This window comes from Mustela lutreola, chromosome 2 (genome assembly GCF_030435805.1).
Source record: "Mustela lutreola isolate mMusLut2 chromosome 2, mMusLut2.pri, whole genome shotgun sequence".
Classification (NCBI taxonomy): Eukaryota; Metazoa; Chordata; class Mammalia; order Carnivora; family Mustelidae; genus Mustela; species Mustela lutreola.
In genome coordinates this window covers 179,119,876-179,132,675 of record NC_081291.1, presented here as the reverse complement: position 1 = coordinate 179,132,675, position 12,800 = coordinate 179,119,876, and the positions used below count along the sequence as shown (strand labels likewise).

The 12,800-nt window shown below is 36.0% G+C and overlaps 1 protein-coding gene across 3 annotated transcripts in view; it reads left to right on the top strand.

Moving 5' to 3' along the window:
- The window catches only part of CRYBG3 (crystallin beta-gamma domain containing 3), a 117,063-nt gene that overhangs the window by 67,407 nt on the left and 36,856 nt on the right, over positions 1–12,800 (top strand). For 2 of the 3 annotated variants that reach the window (XM_059164391.1, XM_059164392.1), the window contains 3 exons: positions 7,898–8,040; positions 8,159–8,285; positions 9,145–9,177. In XM_059164391.1, coding sequence (XP_059020374.1) covers positions 7,898–8,040; positions 8,159–8,285; positions 9,145–9,177 — 303 coding nt within the window. Of the gene's footprint in view, positions 1–2,680; positions 2,851–7,897; positions 8,041–8,158; positions 8,286–9,144; positions 9,178–12,800 lie in introns of those variants that run through there. The other variant, XM_059164394.1, reaches the window with a different exon arrangement.

Genomic DNA, 12,800 nt, shown 5'->3' with positions numbered 1-12,800 from the left:
ACTTCGGGAAAATGAGACCAAGAGCCAGATAATGAAGGGTATTTTATGCATATTGAAGAGTTCAGATTTTTTTTCTTGATTTGACCTTGAGCCTCTCATGGATTTTAGGCCTAGTGAGCAAGATTAGATTAGAAGTTTCACAAGATCTTCTTGGTAACTCTTGAGAAAAGGTTTGGGGTGAAGAAGATAAGTCTGAACACTATAGGACTCCAGGTGGAAGCTGATGAGTTCACAGAAAAGAGATAAATGTTAGAGAGTTCTGTAGGATATCAGGGTTTATCAAACATTGCTCATTTTCCTCACCAGCTCTAGAGACTTTTTAATGTGTTCACAGGGACATACTTTCTTAAGATTTACCACTGTAGTCTCTTTTCCATAGTAATCTGTATCCATATAAACCCTGAACTGTCTGGAATGGTTTCCAAAGCCCTTTTTGAAGGAATTGATATTGAAGTGAAGAGTGATTATGGGGTCTGTATGGACTTTGAGTGAGCACAGGTTGGTAGTGTGCTCTGGTCCTTCAGGTTTTTATCTGTTGGGGCCCTTCACCTGGTCAGGCAGGAAGGCCAGAATGGGAAAAGTAGCATAGGGAACAAGGGAGCTTTTTGGGGGTGGGGTGGGGTGGGTGAATGATCTTTTTTAGTAAGAACGTGAGTTGGAAATCAGTTCTACCTAAAAGACATATAGGACAGTCCACTGAAGACTGCACACTGAGTTTGCTTGAGCAATGGATAACGTTTGAGGTATTTAGTCCACCAATCCTATTCTGAAAGGGTTTTTCTCTACCCAGCTCTTCCTTACTTGACCACTAAAAGGCAAGCAAGACAAAACAAGATAGAACCTCATCTTTTATTTTAGGTCTTCATGACCACATGCATTCAGGGAACTATGGGTCGTGATTCAAAGTGTCTTCCACCTAATATTGAATAATTTTTAATTTTTCCCTCTTTATTTAAAAAGCAGTTGAACAGAAGCATTGCTGATTCTAGAAATGTTCAACAGTGAATGTGATGGCACCTTCCCAGGATGACTGTGACTAAAACACGCAAACAAATAATAAAACCCCAGGTCACTCCCTGAAGTCTCCCAATAGTAGAAAATGTGAAGAGATATAAATACTATAACTATATAGTTAAATAATTAGAGGGTATTTGGTATAGACAGTATGATAATATACATTGGAAAAATAGGCAGGAATTGGCACATTGATTACTGTTACAGAGAAAAGTTTTGAGCATTTACAAAAATAATGATACCATTTTTATATAAGTAAATGAAAATGCCCTTTTTAGAAAATCCTCTGTTCTCTTAAAATAAGATTTTTTAACAATTAAAAGACTACTTGCTAGCTTATAAAGATATTTTGTCCTCGTCATTATAATCTTGACATTTATCAAGAACTTATTAATGGCCTTACATGCATACTTATACTTAATCTTCATGAGATAGAAGATACTCTTCTATGAGATACTCTTATGTATGATCTTTATCTTACAGGTACAGAAACAGAGGATCTGAGAGGTTAGGTACCATGCCCAAGTGTAGAGCTGTGATATCTTACTCTAGAGCCCATGTCAAATTATCCTTTTTTTTTTTTTTTTTTTTTTTTTTGTTATAGAATGATTAGACTAAAAAAATCTTAGCAGAAAACCGGATTTCATTCAACCAAAGGCTTATTAGCATTTCATCTGTAGCTATAAATATATGGTCACATTGCAGACCAATACATATGTATAGTAAATATTTACATGGTTTTCAGACAGTTTGTAATTTCATGTTCACTAAAATATTTTCAGTTGAAATATTTTATATTCTCCAGATATAGCATATAGTTGGGGAGGAGTTTGGTTTTTTTTTTTTACTTTATTGAGATATTATACAAAACCTGTACATATTTAATATATACAATTCAATGACTTTGTGGATAAGTGTGCACCTGTAAAACCATCACCACCATCAAGTGACAGACCTATCCATCTTCTCCCAAAGTTTCCTTCTGCCCCTTATTTTTTTGTGATAAGACATAGCATAAGATCTACCTCCGAAAATTTTAAGTTTATGATGTAGTTAGGCATAGGATTTTAAAAACTCTGTGGTTGTTTGGGTGCCTGGGTGGCTTAGTTAAGTAAGCGTCTGCCTTTGGATCAAGTCATCATGATCTTGGGGTCCTGAGATCAAGCCCCAAGAGGGGCTCCCTACTCAGTGGGGAATCTGCTTCTCCTCCCCCCCTCCCACTATTATCCCTATATCAAATAAATAATAAAATCTTTAAAAAGAAAAAAAACCTCTTATGGTTCTCTTCATCTATTGAAGGTAACTGGTAGAGTTGACATGTGACATCTTTTCATATCAGTTCTCCTAGTGTTCCTAACCTGGGAAGAAATGAAGGGCTATATGTAAGATCTAAGTTGAAATAATATAAACAAAAGGATAGAGAGAGAAACTGTACAATACAATGCAATTTTCTAATGTCTTGGCTTCAGTATGCAGAACACTCTGGATCCACTAAGGTCAAATTCTGGACATTTTCCTTAGGGATAATGTAATCTGTGTCACAGAGTACTTGGAGAAGACAACAGGAAATATGTTTCTAATTCCAAATGAGTCAGGCAGATACATAATGACTTTGAGTTAATTTTTTTTTTTTTTTTTTTTTTTTTTTTTTTTTTTTTTTTTTAAGGAGAGGTCCAGAAGAATACAGGAGTATTAGGCTCCAGGGATTAAAAGGAATTTTTTTTTCCTTGGCTTCCTGGATAAAACTTTCTTGGTATGCTGATTTTTCCTCAGTTTTATACTAGCTTAACTTTTGGATTTGCTTTTATTAAGATTTCCAGTCTTGGGGCCTCTTTTTAGATCTTTGAAACCGGGTGGTATGCAATGGAGATTATTATTTCTTCTGAATTAATGGGTATACCAGATCTCCACTGGTGTCTTATATTACTTTGTCCACCAGAGGGTTATAGCACAAGGGCTCCGGGGCAGTTCAGCTGTGGGATCTTATGGAATTTAAGAACACCCAAATTATAAATTCTTAAAAAGGCATATCTTTGGTCCTGAAGCATCTGCTTATTGGTTTTTGGCTTGTTTTTGTTTTTGTTTTTGACAGTGGGGAGTTCTGTACTAGAGACCATAGTAAGCTATCCAGATTTTCCCTTGGATGTAAATGCTTCCAAAATGGAAAGCAGAGTACAGATTTGAGTTCATTTCATCATTATTCATTCTTAAACAACAGTGCTCCACTTAAGACTTTCATAATTATTTTACTTGTGCCTGGTAAAGCAAGATGCCAGTAACATGAAAACCTCATAGTGCCTACCATGGACATGATTCTGAGTGCCTGTTGCAGTCACCTGAACAAGGCAGTTAGAGGTTTTGGTTTTTGCGTTTTGTAGGGTTTTGCATGTCTTATATCACACTTCATACATGTGATCCCTGGAGATTTAGCCCCAGGTGATTGGATTTGGCTTAGAGTTAGAGCTCAGGGACACCGTATTGATGGTAACTAGTCAACCAGATCAGACACTGTATATTTGGTAGGTTTGAGAGCAAAATGCAGAGAGTGTGAAAACCAGGAGAATGGCTCAGAAAGGTGCTTAGAAATAAGATAGAAGGCAAAAGCTGTAAGGCAAGCAAAGCCATGAATACACAAAAGCAAATGTAAAGAAGAGAGTGATGCCACTTAAGAGGTGCCTGTGGCCTTCGGCCAGGTCTCAAGGAGTAGCAGGCAGAGTAGAAAGGACACAAACTCAAGTCACATGAGTACATTTGTTTGTGAAATTGTATGCTGCCAGCTCTTGGACTGGGTCCTGTGATAGCACATCCCTTCTTCCTTCCCTGCTCACCTCCAGCCTTGTTGCCAAGCAGCCCCAGCCTGCTTGCCAGCTCACTCTCCCACAACCCACACGGTAGGACTTATGCAAATCATTGCTCAAGTAAAGTACATCACATCATAAGTTGTTTGTTAATGAAAGGGCACAGACACAGCACATTTGCACATGTCCATATTTATTTCTTAATGTCTTGTCCTGCTTTACTCCAACACAAAGTAATAACCTTGGCATTACAGCTTATCCTCACTTCCCTATTCCTGCAGCCCTCATGGAGAGTACAGAACAGTTGTAGGGGCAGAAGTAGAAGCAGAGATGGGACATTCCAGAGTCACCAGAATAGGGGAGTAGAGGTCCATATAAATTTTTGAGAACTGCTGAACACCCTCCCATTTATGGTTGGGCCTGATTGGTTAGTGGCTGTTGATAGTGGTTCCTGCCCAGGACCAGACAGGGCCCCCTTCAGTTCATCACATTGTATCCTCACGGCCACCTTGAGCTAGTTACGTACTTTCATGTAAAACAGTCATGTTCAGGTTCTTCAGATGATGGAAGTTGATGTTGTCAGGACAACCAGATTTGCTGGTGTGCCTCCTAGGCTGTAAATGTATTTCAGTTGGAAGGCTTGCCTTGAGGACTTTAAGGCAAATCACTCATGGGCTATCAAAGCCTTGCTTTAAGGTATACACACACACACACACACACATACATTTACACTTATATATATTTATATTGGCAAAATAGCAAATCTGTGTCAAAATAGATAATGTGTGTGCTTATATATGTATATATATGCATGTTTATGCATGTATATTACACATATATGTAAAATTTCAGGGCTTAAGGGAGCTCAATAATGATAAAAAAGGACAAGTGTTTTGAGAATAACACGTTATGTTAATAGAAGGAGGGATGGGGACAGTGAGGTAAAAAAAAATCACCCAGCTCTCATTTTTTTTCTTTTTTTAAGATTTTACTTATTTGAGAGAGAGAGTAAGAGGGGGGTGAAGGACACAGGGAGAAGCAGGCTCCTCACTGAGCAGGGAGCCTGATGCAGGGCTCAATCCCAGAACTCTAGGATCATGACCCAAGCCAAAGGCAGACACTTAATTGGCTGTGCCACCCAGGTGCCCCAACAGCTCTCATTTTTTTTTTTTTTTAAGAGCCCTGTGAAGGTAATGAAGGGAACACATATCCTCAGGTTCCAAAGGTTTACTGTCCAGGGGTAAATAAAAATATAATTATGAGTTATGAATTATAAATATTTCAGGTAAAAATCCTTTGTTATCTTTTATCCTAAAGTCTCAAATGAAATTTGATCTAGTTACATGAACAATCTTTAAATTCTTGGAATTTGACAACTGAGTAGTAAATGAGGAAATTATTTTAAGTGTATTTTCCCTCTTCTTACAGATGCTTTGGTTTTTGTTTCTGATACTGTTCTGCTTGTTCATATAAAGTGAACGTTTATCCTAGAAATCTTTTCTTAGATTACATATACTATATATATATGCACACATATATGTGTATATATATACTATATATAGTATATATATATATAAAATCCATATATATATACACACATATGTGTGTATACATATGTGTATATATATATACACATATCCTAGAAATCCTAGAAATCTTTTCTTAGATTATATATACTATATATATATGCACATATATATGTGTATATATATGTGCACATATATATGGATTTTATTTATTTGAGAGAGAGCACAAGCCCCAAATTTATAATACTTTTAAAGGGGGGAGAAAAACTGATATTGAGACTTATAGAAGTTGATAACATTTCCCATAGATCTGAAACTTACAACAAAGTAGTGACAAAAGAAGAGATTGTGTTTATTTATTTATTATTTTTTTAAGGTTTTATTTGAGAGAGAGAGTAGAGTGAAAGAGCCCAAGTTGGTAGTGGGATGGGGAGGGAGAAGCAGGCTTCCCACTTAGCAGAAAGCCCAAAACCGGGGCTCCATCCTAAGACTCTGAGATCAGGATCTGAGTGGAAGTTAGATGCTTAACCAACTAAACCATCCAGGCACCCATGTTTATTTTTTAAAAAAATAATGTATTCTGTGTTTTCCAACTATGAAGTCTATTATAAAGAGTTGAAAAAATGTAAGTTAAGTTCTTTCATTCTATCTGACAGGGATTAAGAGCTTAGGGTAATAGATAGGTAGATAAATTTGGACTCAAATTCAATCCCTGCCCCTCAGTAACTGTGTTAACCTCAGGCAAATTAGTTACTTTCCTTAGCTGGAAAATGAGAATGATAGTAATATAATCTCATGTGGTAGTTCTTTTGGAAATAAGGCACATAAAGCTCTTGGCCAGTAGTATTGAATGTACTGTTAGCTTCTTCTTAATTATATTCCATCAAGCTGTAGCTAAGATGCATAAAGGTATATGTTTATACATCATTTGGGCATTTACACTGTTTATAGCTTTACAGTATTATTAAAAAATGCATCTTTGCATATAAATTGCCCATTGTTTAGTTTCAGGAAATTTTTTCTAGCCTAAAAAAATTTCAACAGTATCGGAGAGTTTAAAAATACTAGTCTTTTAAAATGTATTTCTAAATTATTTTCTAAAATAGCTATCCAATTTATTTTTCTACCAGCAGTGTTCTCAGACAAAACTGGATTTTTAGGTTCTTCTTACTTTAAAAAGTGAAAATTGTATAATGGGTTTAATTTGAATTTCTTTATTTTTACTGGCGAAATTTGGCATTAGCCAAATTTTTGTTTTAAAGATTTTATTTATTTATTTGACAGAGAGAGATCACAAGTAGGCAGAGAGGCAGGCAGAGAGCGGGGGAAGCAGGTTCCCTGAGCAGAGAGCCCTATGCAGGGCTGGATCCCAGGACGCTGGGATTATGACCCGAGCCAACGGCGAGGCTCAACCCAATGAGCCACCTAGGCGCCCCTACTTATTTGGGTTTTTTGCTTGTTTGTTTGTTTGTTTTTTAATTTTTTTCATTTATTTTCAGCGTAACAGTATTCATTGTTTTTGCACCACACCCAGTGCTCCATGCAATCCGTGCCCTCTCCAATACCCACCACCTGGTTCCCCCAACCTCCCACCCCTCACCCCTTCAAAACCCTCAGATTGTTGCTTATTTGTTTTTGTTGTTGTTGTTGTTGTTGTTTTTAAAGACTTTATTTATTTATTTGACAGAGATCACAAGTAGACAGAGAGGCAGGCAGAGAGAGAGGAAGAAGCAGGCTCCCTGCTGAGCAGAGAGCCTGATGTAGGGCTCCATCCCAGGACCCTGGGATCATGATGTGAGCCGAAGACAGAGGCTTTAACCCACTGAGCCACCCAGGCGCCCTTGTTGCTTATTTGTTTTTAATGCTTATCTTTTTCCTGAATTGTCTATGTCTTTTGCTGACTTATTAACTAGGGTCTTAAAATTTCTTCTGATATTTTTTGTTTTAAATATTTCATCTAACTATAAAGGCTTTAAAATTTTTTCCTTTTTATTTTTTTGATCTTTTGTCAAGGAAGTTTCATTTTTTTATGTTAGTTACCATACAGTATATCATTAGTTTTTGATGTAATGTTCCATGATTCATTGTTTGCATGTAACACCCAGTGCTCCATGCCATATGTGCCCTCCTTAATACCCATCATTTTTTCTTTTACATTTAAGCTCATAAATCCTCTCCCCCAAAATGCCAACTGCACATTGTATGTGAACTCTATTTCATGCTGTGGCTTTTACTCTTTAGGCACAAGTGAAACTTTAGTTTCCTTTATCATTACTGTAACATATAATAAATAGTTTGTGAGTCCCAGAAATTTACCAACTCTTGGTTAATTCCCACTTATATATAAAAATGTTGTTTTCCTGATTAAAGTAAATCCAAACTCATTTTTTCTTTAAACTCTTGAAGAGTAGCAACTATTAAAATTGTTCCAGTTCCATTTAAAATTTTTCCTGGAGTTATTTGTGTAAAATTATCCCATGTGGAAATTGTGCTAAGATAGAGCAGCCTAAGAAACAAAATCCATATGTTTTTCCTTACCTTTCCTCTTCCTCTTTTTAGAATTTTATAGAATCTTCTATCACATTATTTGACTCTGACCTAGAAAGTGGGAAGTTTATTGACATTACAAATCAGGAAATTTCTGACTTGGAAGAAGTCGGCTTTGGCAGTGAAACAAGATCCATTCATGTTAAAAGTGGCGTGTAAGTTGTCTCCTATTCTGGGAACTTGGAGAGGTAAAACCAAACTCTCTTTGGTTTTAAAATGTCGGTTGCTCGCATTTGTATTACCTCTGTTCTTTCTCCCTTTTTTCCCTACTAGATGGGTTGCTTACCAGCAGAAGTTCTTTTGTGGAGAACAGTACATTTTAGAGAAAGGGAAATACAAATGCTTTTTTGACTGGGGAGGATCGAATAATATAATCATGTCAATACGACCTATCCAACTGGTGAGTTAAGAATTACCATAACCAATTCCAGAGCATATTATGGCATACACTTGACTATGTGGAACAGGCTTTTTAAAAATGAAACTGCTGGATTATGTTATGTGAATATATAAAGAAAATGAAATAGCATATGAATTTTCTTAGACTCTATAGGGAGCTCATCAATGACTATAATTTGATCATTCTTTTAACAGTATTTATTTCATGCCTCATATGTCAGACACTACTGATCACTGGAGATACAAGATGAATAAGATTGCCCTGATGGGCCTCTGTTTCTTAGAGGAGATTGATGTGTAGGTGATTGTGGTATGATTAGTGAGGAGGTGGAGTGTGTAGGCAGCACTGCGGGAGCCAGTGAAGGAGCCCTCCGAGCCTGGGAGTTGGGCATCATGCCACACCTGCATTAAGTGATATCTTAAGGGATAAAAGCACTTTTGCTAGACAATGGAGTAGGGCAGAAAAGGCAATCCTCAAAGAGGGAAATAATCTCCTTATGTGCAGAGTCATGCAGTTAGGAAAGAGTGTGGCCAGTGTGGAAAATACATACCCCAAGAAGAGTGCCCATGATGCAGTGTGGGAAAGGTAAGGGCAAGAAGCTCAGACTCTCTCTTTCTGATGGTCATTGACACACACATATTTTTTTCCCCCAACTACATGACTCAAAATGAATTAGTAAGGAATAAATACTAAAATTATTATAATATCCAATAAATTATTTGAGGGTCATAACCAGTTCAAGAAATCTAGTAAATTTGACCTTTTCCCCCCATTTTTTAAAATGGTATTTTAAAACTTTCAAAAAGAAAACTAAGATTACATGATGATGGTTTTTGAAATGTTTTCATATATGTTTCAGGAACCACTTGGAATAAATGAGCCTCCACATTTGGTATGTTTCACAATTTTTTAAATTTACTATTTATTAAAAGCATTTGTGCTCTTTGTCTTAGTTCTTTCTCTTTCCATCAGATAAATTTCTTATGTTTATAAATCAGGGAAGTTTATTTGGTACTTGATACCTGTGGGCAGCAGAGTACCCATCTCCATGACAGGTTCTCTTGGCCTGGACTTGTCACATTTCCTTTTGTTTTCTCCCCATAGAGCTTTAGCTCTGACCACTTTGGGATCATTTTGAACCTCTGCCCCTCCTTTCCTCCTGCCTGTCCATTCTTCAGTGTCACATTTTCGTTCAGCACAGCACCTTCTGCTGTCTTCAGAGGAGCAAACTTAACATGGAGAACTGGCTGTCTGGGCATGCTTATTATGTAAATGTATTTTTAATACCTAAGTCAAGCATTTCTTAAAAGCACGAGTAAAACTGTAGCCCTGCTTGCTTATTTCTAGTGTGTTAATGGTTTGAAGGATTGGGCAATACTCTGGAGCCTGACATTTATTACCCATTGAGGGCTACAAATTGCACTTACTTTATGCTTCTAAAAACTCAGTGAGGTCAAAATTAATCCCAGTTATTGATGAGAAAACAAATATTTAGAATGAAGTGTCATTTCACACAGCTAGAAGTAGGAAAATAGGCATTTTTTAGCTTCTGACTCCACTCAACTCAGCATTTTCAGGATTTTGTATCAGAGAAAGACCTATCATGTAATCCGTACATCCACAGGAGTAAGAGGGGATGAGAGACTTGCTTCTTCTCTCTTATTTTAACAAATTTGGAAAAATTTCTGTCAAAACCCAATTGAGTGATTAATTTTAAATATTTGACATTTGCTGGCTTTAGATAATGCTTGATCTTTTTCTCTTAGTGTTTTTATTTTTCATGTTTTCATATCAGTGTTTCTCTATTTCAGGTTAGCTTAGTTGTAACCATGTTTCTGTTCATAATGTTTTCAGGTTTTCTTATTTTCTAATTAGCTCAGGCCTATTGGGAACATTTCCTTTTCAAATATAATTAAGTTGTTATACTTGGAGATGCTTCCTGCGAGATCTTTATTTCAGATCTTTGAAAACTCCAGTGGTGAACTTGTAAAGAACTTGTACATGAATCAGCATAACATGAGCAATTAAAGAGTTAAGCAGGGATAATTCCTAACTGCACATTTTCTGAGTTTTAAGTGCAGATAAAAGTCACATTCTTGTAAGTTCTGTTTTTTCCCTCCTACATTCCTATTCTTTTTTATGGACTTCCTTGTTTGGGGCAGATTGCTTGAAGGATTTTCTTTATAGTATTTCCAGTCTGACTTGAAGAGAGAGGAAGCAGCAGAAAACACTGAGTGAAATCATCCCCACTTCATATTTCTGGATCTGACTCAGCCATCGCCTTGTGAATTAAGTGTTTCTGACAGGTGTATGATAGCCAGATATTTAATAACATGCAGACAAAGCCTCCTTAGTTTACCTAGTATCAAAGTTTGTACTGTTTTTACTGGACCAAATTTTCAGAATGTTTTGCTTGTTTTCACTTGGGGAGAGAAAGAGGTTCTTGGCTAACTTGGCAAACTCTGGTTCCATTCAGTAACTAGAAAGTGTTTTCTTCTTCACAAATAGCTGTCATAGTCAGATTGACTATTCAGATGCTGTGCTCAGATGGAATAGTTATTTTCCCTAAGGACTAAGGAGGAAATGACATCTCAAAGTTCAAGTCCAAGGATTTTTTTTTTTTTTTTAATGCTGGTGATTTTAAAGGGAACCTCAAGCAACATAAGAAGGGAAAAGCCAGAATATGCATATATATAGATATAAATAAACATCATGAGTGTTACTCTGATAAATATATCAGTTTTGGTGTGTCACCATATTATAATAAGGTATGTCTTATTTGAGATCCAGAACACCTCCTTTGAAAGATTCTTATTTGTCCTCTGGCTGAAGACCAATCACCAAGTCTAACTGACAACTCAAAATATCTACATCATTATGTAGTTCTTCATAATAGCAGTTGGCATTTAATTTTGTTTTTACTTTCTCTCCAAAGAAAACAAAAACAAACAATATGGATTATGTTCATAATGTCATCATCTCTTTATCTTAGCAGATCAGACGTCTCACTACATTAAATCCTATAAAATTGAGTTTAGTTTTCAGGGAGGTTGTAGTAAGGCACAGTTCTCTAGAAATTCTAACAAGTTATTCCCTTTGATACAACTAAGGACTTTTTTTCCCTTAAAATATTTTTCAAATCCATGTGCAAATGTTAATACAAACTTTGATTTCTTTGGATATTGAGCCCCTCCCATTTTATACATGATTGTAGTTGAGAAAAAAGCAACTGGATATTTTTTATATTGCATAATTTGGCCACATTGAATTTTAGAGTTGTCATAGGATCTTTAACAGTTACTATGTATGGGGGATAGGAAAGTGACAGTTTTGGGCAAATATCAGTAAGATTGAAGAATATTACAGGAAAACACTTCTTCGTGGTGTTGCAGTCAGACCATTTTTATAGAATTCAAAGACCAGAAATAGGAATAGCTACTTTGCTAAGTAAAAAAAGCCCTCTTTGAGTAATCAGGGAAGTAAAATTACTGTGTAGTAAGTATTTGATGTGAGGAGTACATAACACTACCACCTGAGACACTATGATGTAATAGAAGAATAGAAACTGATAGAAACAAGACTGTTCCTTGTTTAACAATTAACATGTTTGTGTGAGGAAAGTCCAAGGGCTGCAGAAAGTCAAATATGCAATAGAAAGTTTCTCATAGAAATTATCATAGCATTGGAAAAAATAAAGTTACTTTGAAGAAATTATTCTGATATTGTGAAATTAAGCACAACTTATGTGTTTGGTCAGTAATTAAAATTCTGAGTTCTCAGTTTGTAAGATTAAAGAGCTATTACATTTATATTCATGTAGATCATAAATGAAAAGTATGTAATAAGCCTCTGTGCAAAAAGTTCCTCATAAAATGGTGGTAGTTTCTATCTGAACTGGTTCCAAGAATTAATATATATGAAAAGGCAGTTGGCACTGCAAAACCGAGGTACCGTGTGTGTGTGTGTGTGTGTGTGTGTGTGTGTGTGTGTGTGTTTGTGTTTATCTGTACAATTCTGTTTGGGAGACTGGTAGATATTGAAAAGGAAACCAGAATATGACTTCTCCATCTAGCTTTTCCCAGGTCTTAATTTTACCAAGGCACTGTCAATTAATTTCACTAGGAGTAGCAATCACAATTATTATAATTAATAAGCACAGACTTGGTTTTTTTAAATTTTTTTTTCAGAATTGGTTTCTGTATGGACCATTCACAGAACATTATTATGAGAATTCTATTCCAAGACATTTGTAGGGTAATCAAAATGAGGCATTACTTCTCTGGGATTTATCAAAATTTGGGTGAATCCTATGGCACTGTGTATCATTTGGGGAGTAAAAATTTTAAAAAAGCTCAGATCAGCATTAAGCCTGGTTTTTCGGTTTGGGCAAAGAATTAACCCATCAAATCCAAAAAGTATTTTATGGCAAATGTGTATGTGTTTGTGTGTCTGTGTATACTTTAATTAGTGCTCCTGGGACTAAAGACAGACTAAACACTAGAGTTGGCTACTATA